General features: G+C 36.7%; 2 protein-coding genes across 9 annotated transcripts in view; one reads left to right on the top strand and one right to left on the bottom strand.

The window, feature by feature from the left end:
- LOC136028546 (uncharacterized oxidoreductase YjmC-like) overlaps positions 1-26558 on the top strand; it is a 584142-nt gene that overhangs the window by 404337 nt on the left and 153247 nt on the right. The window lies entirely within an intron of this gene.
- Positions 1-26558, bottom strand: part of LOC136028329 (uncharacterized) — a 91614-nt gene that overhangs the window by 38733 nt on the left and 26323 nt on the right. For 6 of the 8 annotated variants that reach the window (XM_065706109.1, XM_065706105.1, XM_065706110.1 and 3 more), the window contains 4 exons: positions 17034-17165; positions 12911-13006; positions 4816-4956; positions 2527-2622 (listed from right to left, as the gene is read on the bottom strand). In XM_065706109.1, coding sequence (XP_065562181.1) covers positions 2527-2622; positions 4816-4956; positions 12911-13006; positions 17034-17070 — 370 coding nt within the window. In that variant the 5' untranslated portion in view covers positions 17071-17165. The remainder of the gene's footprint in view (positions 1-2526; positions 2623-4815; positions 4957-12910; positions 13007-17033; positions 17166-26558) is intronic. The other 2 variants (XM_065706111.1, XM_065706112.1) reach the window with 2 other exon arrangements.

Below are 26558 nucleotides of genomic sequence, written 5' to 3'. Positions count from 1 at the left end.
ATTCTTGCTCTTTTTAGTATCGAAGGAAAAACACTACTTCTTAGAGACAGGTTTATCAAATAAGTTAATGGCTCTAGGATAGAAGGGAGGACTGCTTTCAGGGCTTTCGTGTGTATCCGGTCAAATCCAGATGCTGATGTGCCTTTCAAGGTCTTCACAATTAGCTTTACTTCAGTTGATGTCACAGGAATTATTGCCATTGATTTGGTGCATGCTGAGCCAAGGTAATGCTTGTAGGGTTTGTGGGGGCTTTTCGCAGAATTAGATGTAATTCCTCCTATCCTTGCGAAAAATGTACTGAGTTCTTTTGCAACCTGAGTGGGTTCCGTAACAGCCTCCCCGTTGACAAAAAGTCTGGAAGGCAATTCTGCTTTCTTATCATTTGGTCGCAAAACCGAATTAATGACCTTCCAGACTTTTCGTCTGAATGAAGGCATTTCTTATACGTCTCATATCTCTCTAGGTTTTCTCGGTTTGGGTGGTTTCTGTAATTTGCCCATAACTTATTTTTCTTATTTATGCATATGAGTAAGCTTTCGGTAACCCATGGACATATTGGGGTATTTTTTCTTCCACGGTTTCTTGGTTTCTCTTTAAAACAGCATGCTTTATATGCAGCTACAAACGCATTGTGGAAAATTTCAAAACCTTCGTTCACATCTTCATTTGCTAGGACACTGTCCCAAGAAACTTTTTTTAACTCATCATTTAACAGTTTAAGATTCTCCTCTTTAAGATTAATTACTTGTAGACCCTGGTTAGTTCTTACGAGTGGAGTTGGCATCCTCGCCGTGTTGAAGACAGTGTGTATAGGAAAATGATCAGATGTGTCGCTGGTGATGACTGATACCTTCGCCGGACGTAATGTAGAAAAAATTTTGTCAATCAGTGAGTGTGTACTTTCTGTTACTCTGGTTGGAATTGTAATTGAAGGGTAAAGATTAGACCCTGACATAATAGTGAGAAGATCCATTGAGCTATTTCTTAGAGGAAAGGCTAGATTAATGTTAAAAAACCCATGATGATCACATCCTGGTTCTGGTTTACACTGATACTTACACTGATGAGTGGTTTCAGTGGGGGAAAAGAGAAAAAAAGAAAATAGCATCTTGTCATAGGCAGCGCAATAGCGCTGCCTAAGTAAAGAGCGATGTTGGCACAATGTATTTTTTTTTGGGGGGGGGGGGGGGTTGGTTTAGACCAGGACACTTCGTTTCGAAGGAGACGTCGTACAAACTTCATAAAGGGCTCATTCGATTGGAAATTGAGAGGGCTAGTGGGATTTTTAATAGACAAAAGTGATTGGTGGGCAAATAACCTCTCTTTCAGGCCTACCGTTTCCCAAAACACGTTCAATCAAAATTGAGATAGCCATTTTGTTCAACGTAGTTGAAAAATCCAGAAACTATGTGTTGGAGGATGAAAACCCTCACAGGGCATTTACGGTTTATACAGAAAGGGTGATCTTATAAACTTCGGAGGAAAATTATTGAATTGCTAATCAGAATTTTTAGTGCCTATTTTCAGATAAAGAGTTGTCGGAGGGTGAATACCCCCACCCCTAAACCTCGGTATTTTCCCGGAATACAACTGATAGAAATTTTGAGATGGCCAGTAGTTGTCGTAGAAACATCGAAAAGAGCTCATTTGATTGAATATTTAAAGGGATAGCGTCCTTTTTACTAGCCAAAAGTGATTGGAGGGCAACTAGCCCCCCTCCTACACCAGACGACTATTTTCTATAGCACACTGCGGTTGCATTGGAGTTGAACTAGTAAACACTGTCGGGAATCATCTTCAGAAACAAAAATTTTCCCTTTATAGAATGCGATAAAAGGCTTCATAAGCCAAGTTTTACCAGTATCTCCTGGTTCATCAATAAAAATCCATTTTTCCCCCACCATGATCAAGATAGCCATAGGTATTTATCTAGTTATTTATCTAATTATCTAAATATTATTAGGATTATATTTTTACTTAAAAAATGGACCGTGAAGAATATTCCATATATTTCCTCTGAGATGCTCTATTTAAGCTCTTCAAAAAGAAGAAAGAAATAATATATCTCCCAGCGTGACTATAGTAACTATTTGCAAATTTTGGGTTATTCGTCGTTTAAACAAGATAAAATTTTATAAGCTTTCAATCTTTATGGAAAATTCCAACTGCATTACCAAAATATCGTCTGGGAGTGGGATGGAAATGCACAGGTTGAAAGAAAGAATTTCTGTAGTTGTTTCTGATTAGATGACTCGAGATGATAAGATAACCCATTCCCCTCTTTTTCTTTTCAATCTAGTCTTTTATTTTGAGAAATTTTGGTCATTTAACCCTTAGTAAATAATTTTGATAAAACTATTAAAAAGCTTGTCTTCACCTATATATCAACATAGGTTATAAATTGTTTTAATTTTCTATGTTTCTTACTCGCAGACACAGTAACTTCAGTTTTTAATTAGTGTTGTGTAAGCTGAAATTTGACCTGGTATTTAATTTCGAAATGCATTTTAAATTCCCTTCACCTACCAGTACTAGAAGCGAAAAGAAGTGCAGAGTCCTTCAGCTTATCCAGCATTGCTGCTGCAGCAATCCTTTTTGCATCTTTCTTACGACTTGCACAACCTAAAAGTATATCAAACGTGCAAAAACAACAAAACCAAAACAAATATATTAAAAAGAATAAATATAAAGAACTTAATTCTTAATTAAAAATGTTAAGAGCACTGAAAATGAAATCCAATTGCTTTGGATTGACTGAAAAGAAATTCAGACAAACAGTATATACTATTAAAGATATAAAAGAATCAAGGATTCATTATTAAATGAAAAAGAACTCCATATAATGTTATGTAGATTGTGTTAAGAGGTGATGGAAGAATATGGATGAAAAATCAGTAGAAAGGATGAAAAAGGATGACAAAAATCTGACATATGCTAAAAAAAAATATGTCAGAAAACAGTTTCAGGTGGTGTAGATTTCGTTAGTAGGGGTAGCTATCTTTGAGATTAAACAAATTATTTATCTTTGAATTTTTACAGATGTAAATGGTTAACAAATTCAGATAAATGTCATTGATTATTTAGGCCTATTCTAACGACTTATTGTGAGTATCAGTGACTTTGACAAAGTGCTGTTCTCTAACTCGAGAAATGCCTTATAAAACTCATTTTCTTTTTTCTGGTGACACCTAAGCATGCTAATCGGAAACCTGGGTATTCAGGTGATCAGAGTGATGATAATGTCTATAGGTTTATTCCAAATAATTCTCAATTAGGGCATTATCCTAGTAAAATGGTATTTATGATTAAAATTTTCAGATAATTATTTGAAAAAAAGGAAACAGTGAAATGAAAGCCTAAAGCAAGTAGAACTGAATTTGTATAACAAGATAAGCCAAAGACAAACAGAAACTGCTATGAATGAATAAATGAAACCTAAATTGGCAGAAACTACAATGATTAATCACACCACAACTGAAAAAAATATTATTTTTATGTGGAGGAAATAAAAACCTAGAATAAGCAGGAATCAAACTAAATACTGGAATCAAAATAAAGAAAAAAATTTACCAAAAATGAAAGTGTGGCTGGCTACCCTTTATCGGGCAAAATATCAATATTGAATAAAAACCACCTATACTTTATCGAATTTTTTCAAAATCATGTTGCTAATATGAAATTTGGGGTGGATGGAAAGAAATATTTTCAGTAGTAGGAAATAAAATTCAATAAAATTTTGCTTTATTACTGAACTTAAACTATCAGGACGTTATTATCTAGTAGGTGGTGCCAGGCATGCACCTCCCCCCTGAAAAACTCCCCCAGAAAAATTTCTCCCGTGGAAAATTCACACACAGATAATTCAATCCATATTTACACCCATATAATTTAGTATGTTCATCAGAAAGCATTCTAAAGGTTCTTCTTACCTGTTTAAGTAAAAGAATGTGTCAAAGTAGACTGGTATTTTCTGCCGTTTTTTAGTGTAGAATAAGTTTGGCCCCAAGGCCAACAATTTTTGATTAAAATTCAGAAATAAACAATTAATGAAAGTTGTCAAAAAAATATCCGTTGAACATTCCAGATTCAGGGTCATTAATATCGCGCGGTGAAGCACCCTATCCTAAAAATAAAAATAGTCCACACAACTCACCTAACTCTGTTCTTCTTTGAGAATCCCCAGGAACTCCAGGGAGTTAGGAGGGTGATAGCTTATGGGCCACCCAAAAGGGCTAGCCCTCCACCGAATTGTTATTTTGGCGAGAGCTCCTGGTTCATCAATCATGTTAATTCTCTAGGTAAGGGGAAAATAGCGGGGGCGGGGAGGTAAAAATTTTATTCATTCAAAGACGACCCATTAGGTGTCCTCATTAAAAGTACACTCAAGTAGGCTACACTAGTCAAAGCACTCTGTTAAGCCGGTAAAAGTACTATTGGTACCGAGCTCTTAATGGAGATTTTAGAAAACTGACAATACGTTCTTAATAGGGCTAATGCCAGAACCACTCTTGTACCACTCTGGCAGCCCAAGTGCTTTACGTTTTCTAAAAAAAAGAAAAAAAAAAATGTAACACATCTATGATCTTTCTTCGCCAAGAGATAAACCTTTCCCGATAATTGTAGAAGAGAGCTTGACACCACTTTCAATGAGCCCTATCTCGATCTGTTAGGACCCTTGGTTCGATAGGATCAGACCTGGAAAACTTTAGAATCATTTTCCTCCTAAATTATTGAAACATAATAAATGCTCTGTTTTCTGGGGCACGACAAGGTAATATTCGTACTTCTTTTAAAAATAAGTTAATAAAAAAATACCTGACGCAGAAAGATCTTCACCAATTTTGCATGTCACTATACACTTTATTTCAGGACTGTCTTTGACACACACATATTCCGGTTTAGGTAAGCCATTGCTCTGCACATGATTATTTAGCTTGGTTATCACTTGTTTGTCTCCTGCAAAAAGATAGAAAAAACAACAAATAATTAATGGCAGAGAGAAATTTTGTGAAACTTCCAAAATGGATGTTAAGAAATTATTTTCAATCTATAACAGTTGTGCACTACTCTTTTCAATCTTTAATTTCATGACTTGGCTATGAAAGACATTGAATTGGTAGAATTTCGATTCAGCAATGAAAAAGGGAAGTTGATTTTTTGTTAATAGGGAAAGTGTTTCAATAACACATCAGTTCAAAAAATGAACACCGTGAGGAAACACTATCAGTCTCCTAGTATTGATTTGGTATCCTATAACAGTTTTTCAGAAAATTGTTTCGTGTGGCCCCACCCATCATTAGGAAATATGTTGCACTGACAGCCACTGATCTTGACTCAAATGTTCTTGATGACTTTCAAAAGACGAAATATACAGGGGAGTCTATTAAGGGGAATGAGAAAAGAAAAGTGTGCGATATTGCAGAAAAAATTCATACAGACAAATTACTTAAATAAGCATAAATTGAGCATAAATATTAAACCAACTAAGAGCCCTTCATGATGGTGTTTTTGCGGACGATATTGCACTCTTCGCTTACGAATCAGAGGCTGTACAACACGATATAAATGAACTTGGGCGTGTGGCAAATGCTGTTGGAATCTCCATAAACGCTAACAAGAGTAAATCAATGTCAAATGCGGTCATTCCTGACTTAGCTCAGGGACTTTTGGTCAACAATGAGGAAATTGAAGTAGTGAGAGACTTCAAATATCTCGGCAGCATTCTTACGCAAGATGCCAATCCTGAAAGAGAAATTTTGTGCCGAATAGCATTGGCTGGCTCTGCCTTCAATTGTCTCAGAAATGTTTGGAGAAATAATAAATATTCCCAGAAGCTAAAACTCAGAATTTATAGTAGCAATGTCCTCTATGTCCTTACATATGGCTGTGAAACCTGGAGTATCACTGCGCAACTAGGAAAACGACTACGGGCATTCGATAATAACTGCCTAAGATCTATGCTGAATATACATCGGGCTGAGAGAATAAGAAATGATGAGATTTATACCATGACAAATCATTCCCCTATCCTTGATGCCATTAGAAAGCGACGATGGATGTATTGGGGGCACATGGTGCAAATGGGTGATGGAAGGCTACCTCACAACATATGGTGTTGGATACCCCCTGGCCTCCGCAAGTCAGAGAGACCCAAAATGACCATTGGTAGGATGTTGGAGAAGGAGGCGAAGCTGGCAAGGTCTTCGATGGAGGAGCTTTGGTCGAGGGCTCAGGACAGGTCGCCGTGGCGAACCACTGTTGCTACCTTATACACCCTCAGGCATGGGAAGACCTAAGTCTAAGCCTAAGTAAGCATAAATTGCACACTTTCCATAGACTCAAATATTCTAATGAAGAAAAGACATCTATAAGAGAAAGATAAAAGAAAAGAAATTAAATAAGGATTTGTTTGAGCTTTATTATGTCCTTTCATCCTTCTTATGCCACTGTTTCTAGTAAATCCAGTATAATGTCGCTCTTTTAACCCTCTCCAGTGTATGTTTCAGTGCGTGAAAGTAGATATGAAGTTTAGTACCTGATTACGTCAATATTTCATTAAAATCCGATACATGTTTGCTTTTCTGAAGCTTAAAATTCATTTGGGAGCTTGCCTTGCTGGGCTGCTGCACATCCACGCTATCTTGGATCATGCCTTGCTGGCCTGCTGCACATCCACGCTATCTTGGATCAAAGCACCCTTTTTGCTGTGAAAGTGACACGTGGGTCATATGCGTATGCACTTATGCTGCAACCTTTACAAATATGTGTCTTTTATCGACATCATCGATTGTTCCCTCAAATTTCAATTTTACAATTCGAGCAACGAGATCAAGAAAATCTTAAGAGGGCTGTTCTATGATAAAGTCATAATCTTCAGATTTAACACTTTTTGCTTATTAAATTTCGGGCCAATCAGGATTACAAGTCGTAGTCATAAATGAATTTGGGGGTTTACAGTGACGAACAATATCCAAGTCATCTTCAAGACATTCAGTGAAGTAGCGTGTTGAGTCAATGAATGATGAAGGTTGCATTAATTATCTGCCAACGATTGCAGTTTTAATTTCAAACCTATTCGTTGAGAAGTCGTATAGCACCCGTGTAGATATTTGCCATAATAATTTCTGTATGTTCTTTATCTATTGAATGTAAATACTTTCAATAGGAATATCTGTATCGACATTGTTGAAGTCTTCCAACGTAATGCAAAGTCGTCGACCATTCTGTCTCCTACAATTGTTGAACAATCTTCCACCGAAATGCGAAATCGTCCACCAATCTGAAGCAAGTCAGGCGTTACAGGCTGCAGCGATTGACTTTTGGCATGTTCAGATCGAAAAGCGATACAATACTTCTCTAATTCAAATCATGTTAGATTTGAACGACTTGCATAAGGTGTCGGCAGTAACTAACTCACTCTCTAGTCTGACATTCCAACTGGAGATATAAATGTAATTCCAGCATTCCAGCTGGAGATCCCATAATGTAAAGGATCTGCGAGACGCTCTTCAACAGTTTCACCGAGGTCTAAAAAGTACATTTGGCCATGTAAAGGTGGTTCAAAATCACTTTTAGTGGTTTGTATTAGATGTGACGCTAGATTGACTTTGTGGTAAATTTGTGCAGCTGTTTGAAAGCTAAACACCTTTAGACTGTTTATGGTATGACCATTACTTTCGTTAAATTAAGCTAGAGCGAGGCATGAATTTAAGTTTATGGAGCTCTTTTGAGAGTAAGTGACTTCTTTAAAAAGGCAAGCCAATTCATTTGGAATTTAGGGAGGTGCAATTTGACCATATCACCAGCAATCTCCCAGTACATAACCTTTGTTTGCACCTCTTTCCTTTGGAAAATAGAGGACACCACAATGAATACATGCAATGTAGAAAGGTCCCAATGACTCATAATATTCATATATTTAGTTTACGGCATCTTTTTAGGTTTGTGCTTGACAACTTGTTGGTGTCAAAGATTGCAACGATGTTGGTCTTTCAACCTAATATTTCTTTCTTCTTCACTCTTTCTTCTTCATTTTTGACACGTTCTGGTGCTAACTGTTGCATGTCTTCTATCCACACAATTATTTATTCTTCACTTTCATTTTTGACTCGTTCTGTTTCTCGCTGTCACAAGTATTCTAACTGGAACTGTTTTTAATCGTCACTTTCGTTTTAGACAAGTTCTGATTCTCACTTTCTTATATCTTCTAGCCACACAATACTTTTTTCTTCACTTTCGTTTTTGAGTTGCTCTGATTGTCGCTGTCGCATGTCTTCTTACCTTCAATTTTGACACGTTCTGATTCTTGAGGTCCCTTTTTTCTAACTGTAAGTGTCTTTGCACTTCACTTTGAAAACTTTTCCATGCATGAAACATTAAGTTTTTTCACCCTTTGACATAGACGTGAACGCAAATGTACTGTTACCACATTACTTGTAGACATATACACACAGGAAAAAGCTTATGGCCCCTTTTCGATTGGAATAGTAAAACAAACTCAGGGGAAATTAATCTCTCAATTTTTTAAAATTCTGACTGATCAAAATCTTCTTTCAGGCCAAAAAAAATCCAAGGATGCCAATTATAAAAAAAATTGCAAGCCAATATTGAAAACCATTTATAAATATATACATGGATAAATATATGTATAAACAAGTAATTAATGCTTGTTTAAAAAGGGAAGATAAGATAAATATACAGGTATCTACCTATAATAGTTATAACATATAAACAGCTAAATATATTGAAATTATCTATTATGATATCTATTTTTGTGATATGTTATGATGAAAAAATCAGGCAGCTAGCTTGGTAAGGTATGTTCTTGTAATGATCGTCTCTTAATATAATCACGCGGAAGACCGTGGTTAGACTCTTCGTCGGGGAGAACTTTTAACATATTGAATTTAAGGCAATTTCAAGTAATTAAATTCAAAATATAAAATAGCCGCAAGGTCCAATTCCATTGGGCTTGAGTTCGCTCTTTGCTACATCACTATGAGACTTTCATCTTTGAAACGATAGAAATTACTTATCATGGGCAAAAGGTCTCATCTTCTTCGTGGACAAGAAACGATAGGGAGGAACATTCACACCAGTGCCAGTATCAAATGATTTCATAGTCGCATCAGTAGAATTTCAAGTGGTAAGACATTAGAATTATTTTCCTGTGTTTTGGGGTTAACATTGACCTCAATGTCAAGGGCATTTTTATCTGTAGCTGTCTGAAAGGAGTCCAGACCATTCCCAAAGTCATTCTTCTTAAAGACCGTTAGATGGAATTTTTAGTACATCGACTTAAAATATAATTGTAGAAGCCTAAACTATAGTTAAGTTGCCTATAAAGTTAGTATAGACAAGAGTTGGTTGCTTTTTATAATTTACTAGCTGTTGGGGTGGCGCTTCACGCAACCCCAACACCTAGTTGGTGGGGGCGCTTGGCGCAAACCCCCCCCCAAGCCCCCCGCACGCGTAAGTCGTTACGCGCCATTGTAGTTGTGTCCCTGTGTCCCACCTGCGAATATATATATATATATATATATATATATATATATATATATATATATATATATATATATATATATATATATATATATATGTGTGTTTTTAACTACGTAAAACTTGCGAATATACAACATTCTTCGATGTCCCACTGTCTGTGCATATAAATAGATTGTCAGGTTTACCGACTCTTGAACATGCAACATATAATTGTCCATGGGAAAAACAATCCGTATTCAGATCTATACCTCATGATTCTAATGATTGCCCTTGAGCTTTGTTGATCGTGATTGCTAATCGAACATTCCCTGTGTCGCCGTCGTCATTTATATATCCCCCTATGCCCCCCAGGGTCCCTGTTGTAGTTGTGTCCCTGTGTCTCGGTCGTCATTTATACTCCCCGTGTCCCGGTCGTCATTTGTGTCTCGGTGTCCCAGTCTGTAATTTCTCTTTTAGTGTCCCGGTCGTCATTTATATTCCCTGTGTCCGGTGTCCCGGTCGTCATTTGTGTCCTGGTGTCCCAGTCTGTATATACATTCGTTTTTGAATTGGTCTTTTTTTTTAGTTTTTTATCTTTTTTTAGTTTTTTTTAGTTATACCTCATGATTCTAATGATTGCCCTTGAGCTTTGTTGGTGGTGATTGCTAATCGAACATTCCATGTGTCCCCGTCGTCATTTACATATCCCCCTGTGCCCCCCGGCGTCCCCGTTGTAGTTGTGTCCCTGTGTCCTGGTCGTCATTTATATTCCCTGTGTCCCGGTCGTCATTTGTGTCCCGGTGTCCCGGTCTGTATAAACATTCATTTTTGAATTGGTATATGATGAAATAAATTTTTGCGTTTTTCCCCTTTTTTTCTTTTTAGTTTTTTTTGGTTTTTACCTTTTTTTAGTTTTTTTAGTTTTTTCTTTTTATTTTTTTTTGTAGTTTTTACCTTTTTAGTTTTTTTATTTTTATTTTTTTTTAGTTTTGTTTTTTCCTTTATTTTTCACTTTTTTCCTTTTTTTTATTTTTTTCTTTTTTAGTTTTTTTTAGTTTTTTAGCTTTTTTAGTTTTTTTTTAGTTTTTATTTTTTTTTAATCTTTTTGTAGTTTTTACCTTTTTTTTAGTTTTTTTTAGTTTTTTTTTGGCTTGAATATATTCGTTTTTGAATTGGTATATGATGAAGTAATTCAGACGTCATGTGCTGACAGACAGACAGACAGACATAAAACACAAACAACTTATTTATATATATATATATATATATATATATATATATATATATATATATATATATATATATATATATATATATATATATATATATATATATATATATATATATATATATATATATATAGATTATAATAAAACCTAAAAACCAATAAAATTTACATAGTCCCCATTTATAATGAGCTATCTATTCCAAGTAATTTAATTAATTTTTAAGTTACTATAGGAGATAATTCGTTCTCTTAAAATTCTGAATTTTTGTAATCCTTTGTTAAAATACACACAAATATTTGTACAATTACCAGCTTTTGCTCATTACGCTAATTAATATCTTTTAATAGTGTGTCTTTTCAAAGATTTAAATCCCGGACAGGCCCAGCTTTTATCATTAACAGGGAATTTTTAATTGATAAGGTACTATGGGCCGGAGTTTGATGTTTGGAATCTTAATTTAAATATTATTCCAATTAATATTGTCTAGTGTTCGTTCTTTACTGTAAAATATTTTAAGGTTTTTATGGGTTATTTTAGTTTTTACTACGGGGCGTGACTGTCTCTTACTAGGTTGCTAGCTACCGCTGCAACCCGGACAACGCAGTTGTAACAGTGTACCTTGCGTTTCGACATGACACTATTTTTAGGAGTTATGCATTATTGTATTTGTTATTGTGGGACGTGATCGTCTCTTACTAGGTTGCAAGCTTCCGCTACAACCCGGATCTCTACAACCATAATCCAAGTGGGACTTAATAAATCCCAATATATATACCAGTCTTTTACGTAACTAGTGACCGCTGCAACCTAAATTACACGGTTACACTTCTCTGGTAAGAGACGAACCTCAAGGTACCGGGCAGCTAACTAATTACAGTATACGCAATGGTTTCTTCTTCGAATGATCGTCATTTAATATAATTATAATTAACTATGGGCAAAAGTTGCTTCTTCAATATAATTATGGATTACTATGGGCTAGAGTTCGTTCCTTATTATAATAACTTATTTTTCTAAGTCTCCGATGGTATAGTGGTAAGCATGACCGCTTATCACACGGGTGATGATCCAATGAATCCAATGATTCCTGATAGAAAAATGGAGTTTATAAGTAAAAATTGATTATATTAAAAAAAATTGTAATTACAAACATTCACTAGATGTGTCAATTTCCTTTAAAATGTACCATTAAACAGCTCTTTACGATGTTCCAGTGCCTAGCTATATGCGGAAAAAAAGAAGAAACATGCCCTCGATACAGGATATCATGGTTGAGGCCGCTTTTCTTGATTTCCAAACCAATATATTTTCCTTGCTTTTTAAGCCAAGGGATAGTTAGTTTCCTATACAGGGGCATTGGACAAGGCGGTTCTAATGGTGCACGTTTTTTTTATTTAATTCTAGTCTTAAAAGCTAAGGGCTATTTTGCTTTTTCTACTATGGAGCGTTTACTTTTTTTGATTTGATTCTAGTCTTAGGAGTTAGGGGCTATTTTGCTTTTTCTACTATGGAGCGTGATCGCCTCTTGCTAGGCTGCAAGATACCGCTGCAACCCCAATATATATTATGATATCTGTGATATATTATGATATCTACAGTATGAATAGCTATCTATGTACCTATGGCTATGCAAACAGTTTTTCAAAAAGAAGCTTAAGTTTAAGTCAAGTTTTTCATTGAAGTTAGTTTTCCATTTAAGTTTTTCAAAAAGAAGAAAGAAACAATATCTTTCCCAGCCTAACCAAAAACACTGCTTGCCAATTTTTGGTTATTAGGCGTTTGAAAAAGATAACAATTTTTAAGCTTTCAATTTTTATGGGTAGATTCCTAATACAATAGCCGAATACTGTCTGTGATTGAGATGCAAATACATAGGCTGAAAGAAATAATTTCTGTGGCGGTTTCCTAATTAAATGTCTCGAGATGTTAAAACAACCCAAACCTCCTTCTATTTTTACCTAGTTTTTCATATAATATATTTTGAGAATTTTTAGTCATTTAACCTTAGTAAATTATTTGAATAAAACTGTTAGTTAGCTTGTCTTCACCTGTATTTCAACGTAGCTTATACGTATTTTTTCAATTTTCAATGTTTTCTGCTTACAGATCCATCAATTTCGGTTTTAAACGGCCATTGCGTAAACCAATATTAGACCGAATATTTAATTTAAAAAAAAGTAGTTTAAATAGCATTCACCTACCAGTACTAGAAGCTAAAAGACTTGGAGAATTTTTAAGCTTATCCAGCATTGCTGCTGCGGCAATCCTTTTTGCATGTTTTTTCTTTCTTGCACAACCTAAAAGTATATTATATATGGAACAAAGTACAAATTACAAAGAAACATATTTACAAGAAATAAAATAGATCTTTTTAGAGTATAAAGAACACTGAAGATGAAACTTGATCGTTTGGGATTGATTCAGTAGAATCTTACACAAATAGTAGCCTAAATATCTTGATTTAATATTCAATGAAAAAGACCTCGATATGATGTTATGTAGTTCACGTTGATAGGTGAAGGAAGGATGTGGATGAAGAATCAGTAAAAAGTAATTTAAAACGCACGGCAGCAAACAGTTTAAAACAGTTTGGATTTTATTTGAAGGTATAGTTGTCTTTGAGATTCGACAATTTGTTTATGTTAATTTTTTTTTACAGTTGAAAAGGGTTATTAAATTCAGTAAAATAATTTTTTGCGTATTTTTTTCCAGCGGTGGCTTAATTTTGCTATCCATGGTTAGTGACGGAGTGCTATTTTCTAACTCGAGCAATCCCGTATAAAACTCCTTGGTTCTTTCGGGCTACACCCAAGTATGCTAATCGGAAACCTTTGCAAACAGGTCATCATAGGGTTTTGTCATCAGAATGACAATAGTGAACATAAGTTTATTCCAAATAGTTATCAGTTAGGACATTATCCAGGTAAAATTGTATCGGATTAACGACGCTTCTTGACTACTAAGGTCCCTGCGTCGGCCCTGCAGTGCATACCTGCTGCATGATTCGATCTCTGGGTCCCGTATTACCAAGCTAAGGTCAAACCCACTGCGCCACCGCAGGACTTATCCAGGTAAAATGGTACCAATGACTGAAATTTTCGTACAATTATTTCAAAAGTAAAAAAGCAAAAATAATGGGGGAAGTTAAAGCCTAAAGCAATCAGAAATAAAGTTGTATAGCAAGATGAGCTGAAAACGAACAGAAACTGCAATAGATGAGTAAATGAAACCAAAATTAAAGTTTGGTTACCTTTATCGGGCAAAATTTCAATGTAGATTTAAAACCACATCTATTCTATTGAATGTTTTTAAAATCATGTTTCTAATGAAAATTTTGGGGTCGATGGAGAGAAACATTTTCAACAATAGGAGATAAAAGTCTGTATAATTTTCACTTTCCTATTGGACTTGATCCATCCTGACAGATGGTGCTAGGCATGCCTCTGAAAACTCCCGTGGAAATATTTCAGCCGTGGAGAATTCAAAACGGATAATTCTACCTATATCCCCCCACCACAAAATTTCGTAGGTTCTTTAGAAAGTGAATTGAAAGTTCTAATAACCTTTTAAGTAACAACAAAAGATTGTGACATAGTAGAGTGGTATTTTTGGGCATTTTTTGGCGAAGAACAACAATTTTGGCCGACAGGGTGCTATAGAGCCATAAAGACAAGTTTTTTTCTCAAGTTAAAACTCATTTAGGTTTGTACATTTAAATCGTTTTTGGTGCAGCAAATTGCACAAATATGGTGGAATTATATTAGTAATAACACGAACACTACGAGCAGGTTATTAATCATCGCCCCCGCCTTCCTCCTACCGTCTAAATCAGCCCCTTTTAGTAAACATTCCCATCCAAGGATGAAAATAAACAGTGTTCAAACTTTTTTTTATAGATATTTTGGCAAGCGGATCTATAAAACAGAAGCAAAAAATTTGAGCATTATAGCAGTAAGATGTTTGAATTTGTATAAAAAATTCTTTTCACTAACAAGGTAAAAAAAAGTAAGAAAGTATGACGACACTACACCCTCAAGGTCTAAACCGGCGGTGCCAATCCTTGTTTCATGGCCCTTAAGCCAGGAAGTACAATGGGGGAATTTAGTGAATTTTTTTTCACTAAAAAAAAATTGGATATTGTATACTAAGCTTACATCAGAACCCCAGTTTTACCATAGGAACCATAGGATTTTATTTTATTTTTAGTTTTTTAATATAATTTAAAGAAGATGGGGTGTCCTTGATTTAAATTCGTTAAATCCTTGAGATCTAAGATTAAGGTATGCATACTTTTTCATGGGGGAGTGAGAAGGACGTCCAGCTTCTGAGTGACAGCAGAAATCACGTAATTTTTTGAATTAAAATGAAGTTGCCATCAATCCATGGCTAATTGGAGAAAAAGCCAAGACCGATATTCTGAGTGAGAGGGGCAGCTGGCATAAGTATTTTTCAGGAATATGTAAAAATGATGTCATTTCCACTTGTTGATAGTCACTTGTCACTTGATCCTCTTTGAGAGTCCCCAGAAACTTCAAGGAGTTTGGATGGTGATATCTAATAGTTTATCTAATAGGGCCAGCTCTCCACCGAATTATTACTTCGAGGGAAGTTCTTGGCCCATTAATCGTGTCCATTCCTTAGGTAAGGGAAAAGTAGCGTGGGGGGGGGTGAAACTTTGTTTCTTTCTTAGATGACCTTTCAGGTATCCCCAAATTACTCTGTTAAGACGGTAAAAGCACTACTAAACTCTTCTGGAGGTTTTAGAAAACCGACAAAACGTTGCTAACTGGGCAAATGCTAGAATGACTTCTGTACCACTTTTGGAGCCCCGAGTCCATTAATTTTCCTAAAGGGGCTTCCCCGTCCTGAACTTCTTGTTCCTTACGCTAAAACTTGACTGTTTCCCAATTCTTGAAGAATTTAAGAAACATTTAATAAACATTAAATCGGAATAAGAAGTATTTTTTAAATCCATAGAGACTTTGATGTAACGCGCAAGCGAACGAATAGGGGTTATTTTTCGCTATATACGGTATAACGTCTGTCTTTGTAATATTTGTTCTGTACTTTCAGTCGATTAAACTTTTTTTAACAGAATTTTAATTTCTATTAATTTTCAGAAATAAGAGTTGATGATAAATTATGGCTCACTACACGCAGTTTGACATAACCTGAATCAATTTGGCTAATACAGGGGCATTAGGACACTACTAATCTCCCTCCCAGCAAGATAATAAAAGTATAGGCTAAAACTACATTTGGGAGCCAAAAAGGATTAGACATAAAGTCCCATAAACTTATTAAATTTTCTTTTGAAGGCTCACTGATTCTGAGAACATCAGACCATTGTAATGTACACCCTTAGGCATCTTGCGGTCTACCCCCAGCTATACAATAGCCTGACGCAATAATTTATCACTGTACGATAAAGAAAATCACTTAAGTTAAATAAAACCTTAAAATAAACGTTAGCAACCCTTTTGTACAATTAAAAGTGAGGTTTCACCTTGCAGAATCCTTTTCTACATTACCCACATTTTTCAATGGAAAAATTCCGCCAGGGAATTCAATTCCAGTGGAAACTTTCCCGCAGAAAATTCCCTAGTAACGTTCTCTCAATATATAAAATCGTGAATCAAAAAAAAAAAAAAAAAAAAAAAAATGAAGATAAGTATATATGAATTCAGAAAAATAATTCTCAGAAAATTTCCTCTCGCTAAGAATTCTGCCCAGTAAACACCTCTTCCCCCCCAAAACAATCATTTGAAATGGTTATATTATTCCCAGTAGCAAATAATAACTATAAACCATGGACAAATTGCAAAGCTTGAAGCTTTTTCCATAGGGGGCTGTGGAGAGTCATATTTCTTATGATGGACCAAATGATCATCTAAGATTTTAGTTCAGTTGTCTTTGGGGAAAAAGGACATGGGAGGGGTTTAACTACCTTCCTTTCTGATTGGCCTCTTAAAAGGGTAATTCGATTTATATTTTTTAGGAGTGACCCAACTCCTGATCTTCCTGGACCCTTCATTCGATGCAATCATCCCTAGAAGAAAACAAGAACACACATCTATGATCTTTCTTTGACAATAAACAAATCATTCCAAATCTTTGGAGATGAAAGCTTGAAACCACTTTTAGTTTTTTGTTCGAATGAGTCCTCTCTCAATCATCTAGGAACCTTGGTTCGATATGATCAACCTGGTAAACTTTAGAATCATTTTCCGACAAAATTATGGAAACATAATAAATGCTCTGTTTTCTGGGGCACGAAAAGGTAATATTCCTAATTCTTTTTAAAAAGAAGTTGATAAAAAATACCTGAAGCAGAAAGATCTTCACCAATTTTGCAAGCCATTGTCCATTCAAAACTGCAGGCATACACATATTCCGGTTTAGGGAAGCCATTGCTCAGTATATGATCGTTAAGTTTGGTAATTGCATTTTCGTTTCCTGTAAAAAGAAAGAAAAAACTTTTAATTAATGGCAGAGAAAATTTTGTGGAGCTTCCAAGAGGGATGATGAGAAATTATTATCAAACCATATTAAGTTTATTCCCGAGTCGTAGCTTGATTTTGAATATAAGTAACCTAAAAGACAGCCACTATGGTCTCTACCTTGCTACAAAAATATGCAATTCAGCATCCCAGGATTATTTCAACGAGGTTGTCAAGTCATAAACAGAGCCAAACTACTTGAGCCAAACAGAACTAGAAAATATGACAAATATTTTCGCTCTTTACGCTAAAGTTTGACTCTTCGCCACAATTCTAATTTTTAAAACAATTAAAAACTTTAGCGTAAAGAGCGAAAGATTGCGGAGGGGAAAACCCACTTCATATACGGAGTAATTTCTCTTCGTTTTAAGTTTTAATGTCGCTCCTTACTTTCAGTTAAAAACCTAGTTTTTTTTTATTTAATAAACTAAAAAAACTATTCCCAAGAGAAGTTTCACAAAGAAAATTTAAGATCTACATTAAACCAAAGAAAAGCTTGAATAAAGTCAGATAAATTTTCGAATTATAAAAATACCATAAATTACCAACAATAAATATAAGAAATCTAAGACAAACAAATATCATAGGCATGCACAAGCGCAGCTTAAGTAGAGAGCAATGTGAGCATAATGTATTGTTTTTGTTCTTTTTAGACCTGGACACTTTTTATAAAAGGAGTAATCGTAGAAACTTCGAAAGCCCTCTTTGGGCAAGTTGAGGGGGGGGGATAATTCGGTAATTCGGAAAATTAGAAAAAATTACGTATTTTTAACTTACGAACGGGTAATTGGACCTTAATGAAATTCATATTTAGAAGGACCTCTTGTCTCAGAGCTCTTATTTTAAATTCTGACCGGATCTGGTGACGTTAGGGGAGGGAGCTGGAGGAGGAAACAGGAAATCTTGGAAAACGCTTAAAGTGGAGATATGGTGATGATACTTGGTCAGAAGAATGAACACAGGTCCTAGATACGTGATTGACATAACCGGACCAGATCCGCTCTTATTGGGAGAGTTGTAAGGGGTGGTGGTGGTAATTTTGAAAAATTAGAAAAATGAGGTATTTTTAACTTGCGACCGGGTGATCGGATCTTATTGAAATTTTATATTTAAAAGGACCTCATATCTCAAAATTCTTGTTTTAAGTTCCGACCGGACCCTGTGGCATTGGGGGCAGTTTGAGGGAAAAACCGGAAATCTCGAGAAACGCTTAGAGTGGAGAGATCGGCGTGAAACTTGTTGGAAAGAATAACCACAAGTCCTTGAAGCGCAATTGACATAACCAGACCGGATTCGCACTCTTTGGGGGAGTTTGGGGGCTTTCCAGGGCTTTGGCGAGGTCGGTGCTTCTGGACGTGCTAGTCCGATGAAAATTGTTAAGCGTGTCAGGGACCTGCATAAATTGACTTGATAACCGATTCCCCAATTCGGCCATCTGGGGGGGAGGAAGGGGAAATCATGAAAACGGAGGTATGTTTATCTTACGAATGAGTGGCCAGATCTTAATTAAAGCTGATATATAGAAAGATCTCAGGTCTCAAATGTTCCATTTTCAATTCGGGACGTAGTGAGTGGAGGGAAGAAACAAAAATCTCGGAAATCGAAAATCTTGGAAAACTCTTAGAGTGGAGAGATCGGGATTAAACGTGATGGGAAGAACAGGCACAAGTTCTTGATACGTTATTGACATAATCGGACTGTATTTGCTCTCTTTCGGGGAGTTGAGGGAATTTCTAGTACTTTGGTGAGTTTGGTGCTTCTTTACGTGCTAGGTCGATGAAATCAATAACTCTAGCACCTAGTTTAATTTTAGATTCCGATATCGTCACAAATGCCGTATGAGCTCTTGGCTCTTGTTTTACGCTCATTTTCTTCCGCCGAAAGCTAGTAGAGAGGGGTTAGAGGATCATTTGAAATATTGTTCTCTCTATGCCCTAAAGGTAGTAGAAACATAAAGATAATGCAATCTTAGAAAAATCATTTTTCGTTTAGAATTGTAATGGAATTTATAATTTTCGGTGATTTTGAATCTATAATTGAGTAAACAGGAGAATATTTAGGGTACTATTAACCGGCTGCTTTTGGTTATTCGATAGTCAAGGCAAATAGGAAATTAGTTAAATTCTTTTATACACCATATGACGGCAAAAGACAAAACTTCTGTAGACTGATAAACCCCTCCTTGTGGCCACCTTTCCCAGTATTTTTTCGAATTATTGTTTTTTTTTCGCAAGCCGACCGACGAGATCGGGACGGTTATAAGAGGACTCCTTGAAGATAAATTTGCTATCACCAGATATACTACACGTAGAATTATTTAATTTCTGTTTAATCGAGATGAAAAGATATAAAGATGAAAAAATCTGACGATCCAAGGCGATGAACAATAGTCAGTACACCTTCAGAACATTGGCATAGAACTGCAGTGATACGATAAATGGTGAAGTCAGTATCACTTTTTCATGAACAACTGCATTCTGTTTCGCAGTTGAGACGCAAATAAGAGCAGTATCCCCTCCATGGTTTTGAGCGCACCCATAGGGGGTAAACTATTAGAGCTACTATCCCCTCAAAACGTTATTAGGCATACTTGACGCAATAGCGTGCGTGTATAGTATACCTACATAATCGGGGTTGAGGGTGATGCAATATTGCAGGACGTCACCCCAGGATTTCTTAGAATGTTACGTAATAGGTTTTAGATGTTAAATAATAAAACATGTTAGATCCACTTGTCAAGCGGGAGTGTTTCTTTAAGACATTTTTCTTCAAGAATTTTCAAGATATTTCAAGACATTTTTAAGACATTTTTAAAGACGTTTTTGCAGAAACTTCAAGTTGTTTTTTTATCACACTTTTTTAAGACAAATCCCACTCATAATTGAGATGGGCACACACCTGGGTGTTGGATAATGACGATAAACACATCAGGGTTACATAACACTTTAAGAGATTTCATTTCTTCGGAATTTTCATTTTTTTCTCAGCGAACCTTTATATTCTAAAGATTTATGTTCCCATTCGGAGTCAAAAGGGGCATTTGCATCCAATGGAATGGTGCCTGGACAGCTGGACTATGAAACCACTCTAACATTATGTTTTAGGACAGTGGTTCCGAACCTTTTTCGGTCCGCGTACCCCTAGTCAAGGCCCAAAAAGTTTGCGTACCCCTTTCTTGAGAATCGTTGTTTTACTTTTTTCTTAACTAAAATCAGATTTTCAAAAACACGAGATTTATTGTCCAATATGACGGTGCTTAAATGTACGTACAAAATCAATGAGAAACTTGAGGCTGAAAATATTATCAAATCTTGGCTCGATGTCACTAACGGCAATTATAAGGTCATTTTGTACACTCAGTCTGTTTCTGTGTTTGGTTTTGATCAATGACATTGCCGAAAATGACACTTCACAAAGGTAAGTGGATCCGAATGGTAACAAAGCAGACATGGCGATTTCACTTAGTTCCTTGTATTCTCCTTTCACCTCCAGCCAAAACTGGGAAACAGTTACATTTTGGAATTTCAGTTCTAAGGCGCGATCACTGGCAAGTTCGATCAGATTCTCTGTTAGCTTGTCACTAAGACCGGAGCTTGAGGTCACGTCTTCAACAAATGGATTTTGGATCCAATCCTGCGTTCTATTTTGGTTCATAATCGATGGGAAATATGACACAAGTTCATCTCGCAACTTTGTCAGATGCTCCCGAATACAATCACAGATTGTGTTGAGGTTATCAATTTCACTATCGTCCGCAAACTTGTCAAGGGTCGGGAAGACACTAACGCTGTTTCTTTGAACCTTTTTAAGCCAGAACTCCAATTTCTTGATGAAAGCACACATCTTCGAATTCAGGGAGAGTTCGCCCGTCCGGAAACCTTGCATTGACAGATTCAAGTCATTCAGTTTGTCGAAAATATCCGCAAGATAGGCCAGCCTGCAGACCCAGTCCTGGTTTTCAAAAAGTGAACTGAATGCAGATTTTTGCTCCAGAAGAAACATATGAACTTCTTGTCGAAGCTCGAAAAGTCTGTTTAAAATCTTCCCACGAGACAACCAGCGAACTTCTGTGTGCAGAAGTAAATGTTGATGTTCTGAACCCATCTCTTGGCACAGCAACTTGAACATTCTTGAGTTCAGTGGTCGGGCTTTGATGAAGTTGATCACTTTTACAGCCTCGTTGAGGGTCTCGTGCAGATGTGCGTTCATCCTTTTCGATGCAAGAGCTTGCCTGTGAATGATGCAGTGCAACCACTTCACCTTTGGATTTTTCTTCCTTATCCAGGCCATGAGCCCATTATTCTTCCCTGTTAGGGCGGCAGCTCCATCACTGCAAACTGATAGACACCAGTCCCACAAGATGCCCCCTTCTGCGAAGAATTTGTCAATAACCTTGAATAGTTCTTCTCCTGTTGTTCTTGACTGTAGGTTTTGACAAAACAGAATATTTTCTCTTATGTCAGAACAATCTTGATATCGAACAAAGACGATCACCTGGGCTTCACCTGACACATCCGTGCTTTCGTCAAGCTGTAACGCAAACATCTTCGTCAACTTTATTTGCTCAATAACCTGCATGACAATATCGCTTGCAATTTCTTCTATCCTTCTTGAAATGGTATTGTTCGACACAGGTATAGACTGAAGGGCAGTAGCAGTTTTCGTGTCAAACATTATTTCACTGACTTTCACTAGTGCTGGTAATATCAGACATTCGGCGATGGTGTGCGGTTTTTTCTGTTTCGCAACTAAATATGAAACAGCATACGAAGCCCGGAGAGCCTTTGAAGAAACTGATGCCACTTTTGCAATTTCCAAACAGTTACTAGCGAATGCTTCTTGTTTACGCTTGAAAAACTCTATGGGCTTACCGACATGAGAAGGGTGCACAGTACTGAGATGCCGGTTCATATGCGTAGGTTTCATGGAACTGTTGGCCAAGACTTGACCACAAAGAACGCACTGTGCATTCACTGGATCAGACTTTGTCGCACTAAATCCGAGCCCTAGGTATTCTGACAAATATCGACGCACTTTGACCGATGATTCGTCATATTCCTTCTTCTTAGGTGCAGGTTCAGAGTTTTGGGTACCATCATTCGGCTTCTTGTTATTCCTGATCAGGAATCTATCCATCTTTGTTTGCAACCACAATTCACGAACTTCGTGTTTCAACAGATGACAAGATACTGAACTCGCTGAGTTTAAATCGAGACCTTACGGCTATGGAGAAAAATTAGCATCGAGACCTTACGGCTATGGAGAAAAATTAGCGGGTTACTGAAAGCGAAAGTTTTGAAAATGAGTCTGAAATTACGTACAATGGGTTATGTTATCTGATTTTGAGGGAAATGTTGGAACTGAGTCAGAAACAAGTTTTAAAGATGTAGACTAAATTAATTTTGGGACCTTCGCGTACCCCCTGCGAGGGTTTCGCATACCCCCTGGGATACGCGTACCACCGGTTGGGAACCACTGTTTTAGGAGATGGATTCTACGAAATAACCTATTGCATGCAGGGAAAACCCCCTGATCGCGCATGCTAGAACCACTAAATGCATTGCGTGTTCCCAGTTTACAATAATTGAGATGGAGAGAAGAAAATCGATTACTAGAGTTTGGTTATATTCGAAATACATTGTTAATAAATTACTTGTTAATTAATACTTTTAGAGAGTGTTATCAGGTAATATCACAGGTTGCTGTTAGCGTTTTTATTTAAGTAATAGTGTATTACGCAATTGGGAGTTGAATGTGCTATCAGGGGTGAAATCAAGGTGAGAGGGGCTACAAGATGATTAAAATTGCGTAAACGATTACCTGTCAAATTTTTATCCTAAAATAATAAATTTAAAGGATACAAACTTTTGTATATATAACTTATCTTAACAAAAACAAATTTACAAAGCATTATTAAAACACAAACAAGAGCTAAGAGCTCATATGGCCCTTGTGACGAGGTTGGAAGAGCCAAGAGCCGAGAGCTCATGTGGTATGAGCTCTGGCAAAATTCCAGGAATCAATAGATTGCTCTAAAAGGAAAATAAGAAGCTTAATGCCGTTCGGGATTTAAAATATGAGCTCTGAGTCACGAAGTCCTTCTAAATATCAAAATTCATTAAAATCCGATCACCCAGTCGTAAGTTAAGAATACCTCAATTTTTCTAATTTTTCCTCTCCCTTTAGCCCCCCCCCACATGGTCGAATCGGGGAAAACGACTTTATCGAGTCAAGTTGTGGAGCTCCCTGACATGCCTACCAATTCTCATCGTCCTAGCACGTCCAGAAGCACCAAACTCGCAATATCACTGAACCCCATGCCCTAACTTACCCCAAAGAGAGCGGAGTCAGTCCGGTTACGTCAATCACGTATCTACGACATTTATAAGCGTTTTCCAAGATTTCCGGTATCCCCCAAAACTCCCTCGAATGTCAACAGATCTGGTGGGGATTTGAAATAAGAACTCTGAGACATGAGTTCCTTCTCAACATCAAATTTCATTAAGATCTGGTCACCCGTTCTTAAGGTAAAATACTTCAATTTTTCTAATATTTCCAAATTAACAACCCCAAGCACTCCTAAAGAGAATGGATCAGTTCCAATTATGTCAATAACATTTCTATAGCTTGTGCTTATTCTTCCCATCAAGTTTCATCCCCATCTCTCCACTCTAAGCGTTTTCCAAGATTTCCGGTTTTCCAAGCTCCCCCCAATGTTACCAGATCTGGTTGAGATTTAAAATGAGAGTTCTAAAGCACAAGATCTTTCTAAAGATCAAATTTTATTAAGATCTTTTCCCGAATTACTCCCCCCCCAGCTCTACCAAAGAGAGCGGATCCGGTCCGATTATTTCCGTCACATATCTTGGACTTGTGCTTATTCTTCCCACCAAGTTTCATCCTGATCTCTCCGCTTTAAGTTTTTTAAGGTTTCCGGTCCCCCCCTCAATGGCACTGGATCCCTCGAGATTTAACATAAGAGATTTGAGTTGTGAGGTCCTTCTAAAAATGATATTTCATTAAGATCCGATCACTCTTTCGCAAGTTAAAAATAACTCATTTTTTAATTTTTTTGAATTAATCTCCCCCCCCCCAAATCCCTCAAAGAGAGCAGATCCGTTCAGGTTATGCCAATAACGTATCTAGAACTTGTGCTTAGTTTTCCCACCAGGTTTAATCCCGATCCCTCAACTCTAAGCGTTTTTCAAGATTTAAGGTCACCCAACTCCCCCCAATGTCACCGGATCTGGTAGGGATTAAAAATAAGTGCTCCGAGAGACGATATCCATCCAAATATCAAATTTCGGTAAGATCTGATCACTCGTTCGTAAGTTAAAAATACCTCAATTTTTCTAATTTTTCCAATTTAACCGTCCCCCCACTCCCCCCCTCGATGGTCGAATCCGGAAAAAGATCATTTCTAATTTAATCTGGTGTGGTTCCTGATACGCCTGACAAATTTCATCGTCCTAGATTACCTGGATTTGCCTAAAGTAGCAAAACTGTGACTGACAGACCGACAGACAGACGGATAGACAGACAGACCAACAGAATTTGCGATCGCTATATGTCACTTGGTAGATACCAAGCTCCATTAAAGAAGCAGTTAAAAACTTATCAACCAAAAAAACAATACGTGAAGAAAACCTGACATAGGACAAAAAGAAAGTTGGGGGCCCTAGCAATCGTTTCCAGAGGGAAGTGTTGATATTAGATGTAAATATAAGCCCTATTAAGAGCTATTTATGAATGCTTTTAATGCAAAATAGCGTTTCTTTGAAATAAGACTATGCATATTCAAGCCATCGTGAAAAATGTGGTGAGCAAGCAATTCCAGAGGGGGAGGGTTGTTATTAAAGATAAACTGAAGCAATATTTAAGAGGAATTTCTGAGAGGTTCGAATGAAACTCGTTTATTTCTTGTAACTAAGCGTTAGATTTCAGTGCCCCAAATCCGAAAAATTCATTTAACACCTCCACCTTAATTTTAAGCTGTAGAACATGTTAGTCCAAGTAATTTACGCCTGCGCGGCAACATGCGGCTGCCTCGTGACGACTCTGATAATTTACGGACATTCAAAGACAATTATAGAGATTTCTTGATAAAAGAATTATGCTTAGAGTCCGTTGACTTCTTTTTTCGTGAGCAAACCCTTCGGTGATGCCCCCAAAACACTTCATATCACCACGGCATTACAAGGCCGTGGAATCCATGTGGCCTTTGCCATCAAACCTAGGAAATTTTCAACCTTTTCCCACAAAATAAGCTTATAACTCTAAAGTTGAACACTATTTTTATTTGAACAGTGGGACTTAGCATTTAATTGATAAAATGTGATAGATCAAAGCAATTTAAACAATTTATAAGTTAAAACATTTCTTGGGCAAACCTTCTGCTTATTTCCCATGGTTTTATAAAAATTGCTTGAAGGCAACTCCCTGAGGCACCTGTCATGATCATTTAAGCGTTTTTTGACGATCGAAAACCCAAATAGATGTTTTTTTTATTTTTTGTTGCCATGATTTTCTGACAATTCCCAACCCGTGTCACAATATGGATGGCACGCAGCACCATACCCCCTCAATGTGATGCCCCCATTTGCCAATTCACACCAACTTGATACGCATTATCATTCCTAAGACATCTCAAGACATTTCTTGATAGAAAATTATGCTTAGAGTTCATTTGATTCGTGTTTTCGTAGGCAAACCCTTTCGTGATGCCCCCAAAACATTTCACAACACCACGGTATTACAAGGCTCCCCCCTTCCCCGTGGCATCCACATGGCATCTGCTATCAACCCCCCAAAATAGAAGCTTATAAACAGAAAATTTAACACCTTTTTATTTGAACAGTGGGAAATAGCATTTCATTGCTAGAATATGATAGTACAAGGCCATTCACACCACTTAAAATTTAAAAATTTCTTGAAGGAACATTTTCCTAATTTCCAATAGTTTTATAAGTCTTGCTTGATATGGTAACACCATGTGGTACCCGTCATCATCATTTAAGCGTTTTCTGACGCTTGAATACCCCAATAAATATTTTTTCTTCTATTATTTTCCGACAACTCCCAACCCGTGTCACACTACGGATGAAAAACAGCCCCTCCGCCCCTCCTCCCACTCTTAATGTGATGGCACAAAAAGCCAATTTACACAGCCATGACAATATGTTGCTGCCCTACGATAGCCCAATGACACGCATTCATCATTCCTAAGACATTTTTCAAATGTTTTCTTGTTAAAAAATCATACCTTAATCCAATGATTCGTGTTTTTTTGTATGCCACCTCTCCGTGAGACACCATGTCAATTCACACATCTATGCCAAAATACGACGGC

The sequence above is a fragment of the Artemia franciscana genome, chromosome 6 (assembly GCF_032884065.1).
Source record: "Artemia franciscana chromosome 6, ASM3288406v1, whole genome shotgun sequence".
In the NCBI taxonomy this organism is placed as follows: Eukaryota; Metazoa; Arthropoda; class Branchiopoda; order Anostraca; family Artemiidae; genus Artemia; species Artemia franciscana.
This window is presented reverse-complemented; position numbering and strand designations above follow the sequence as displayed.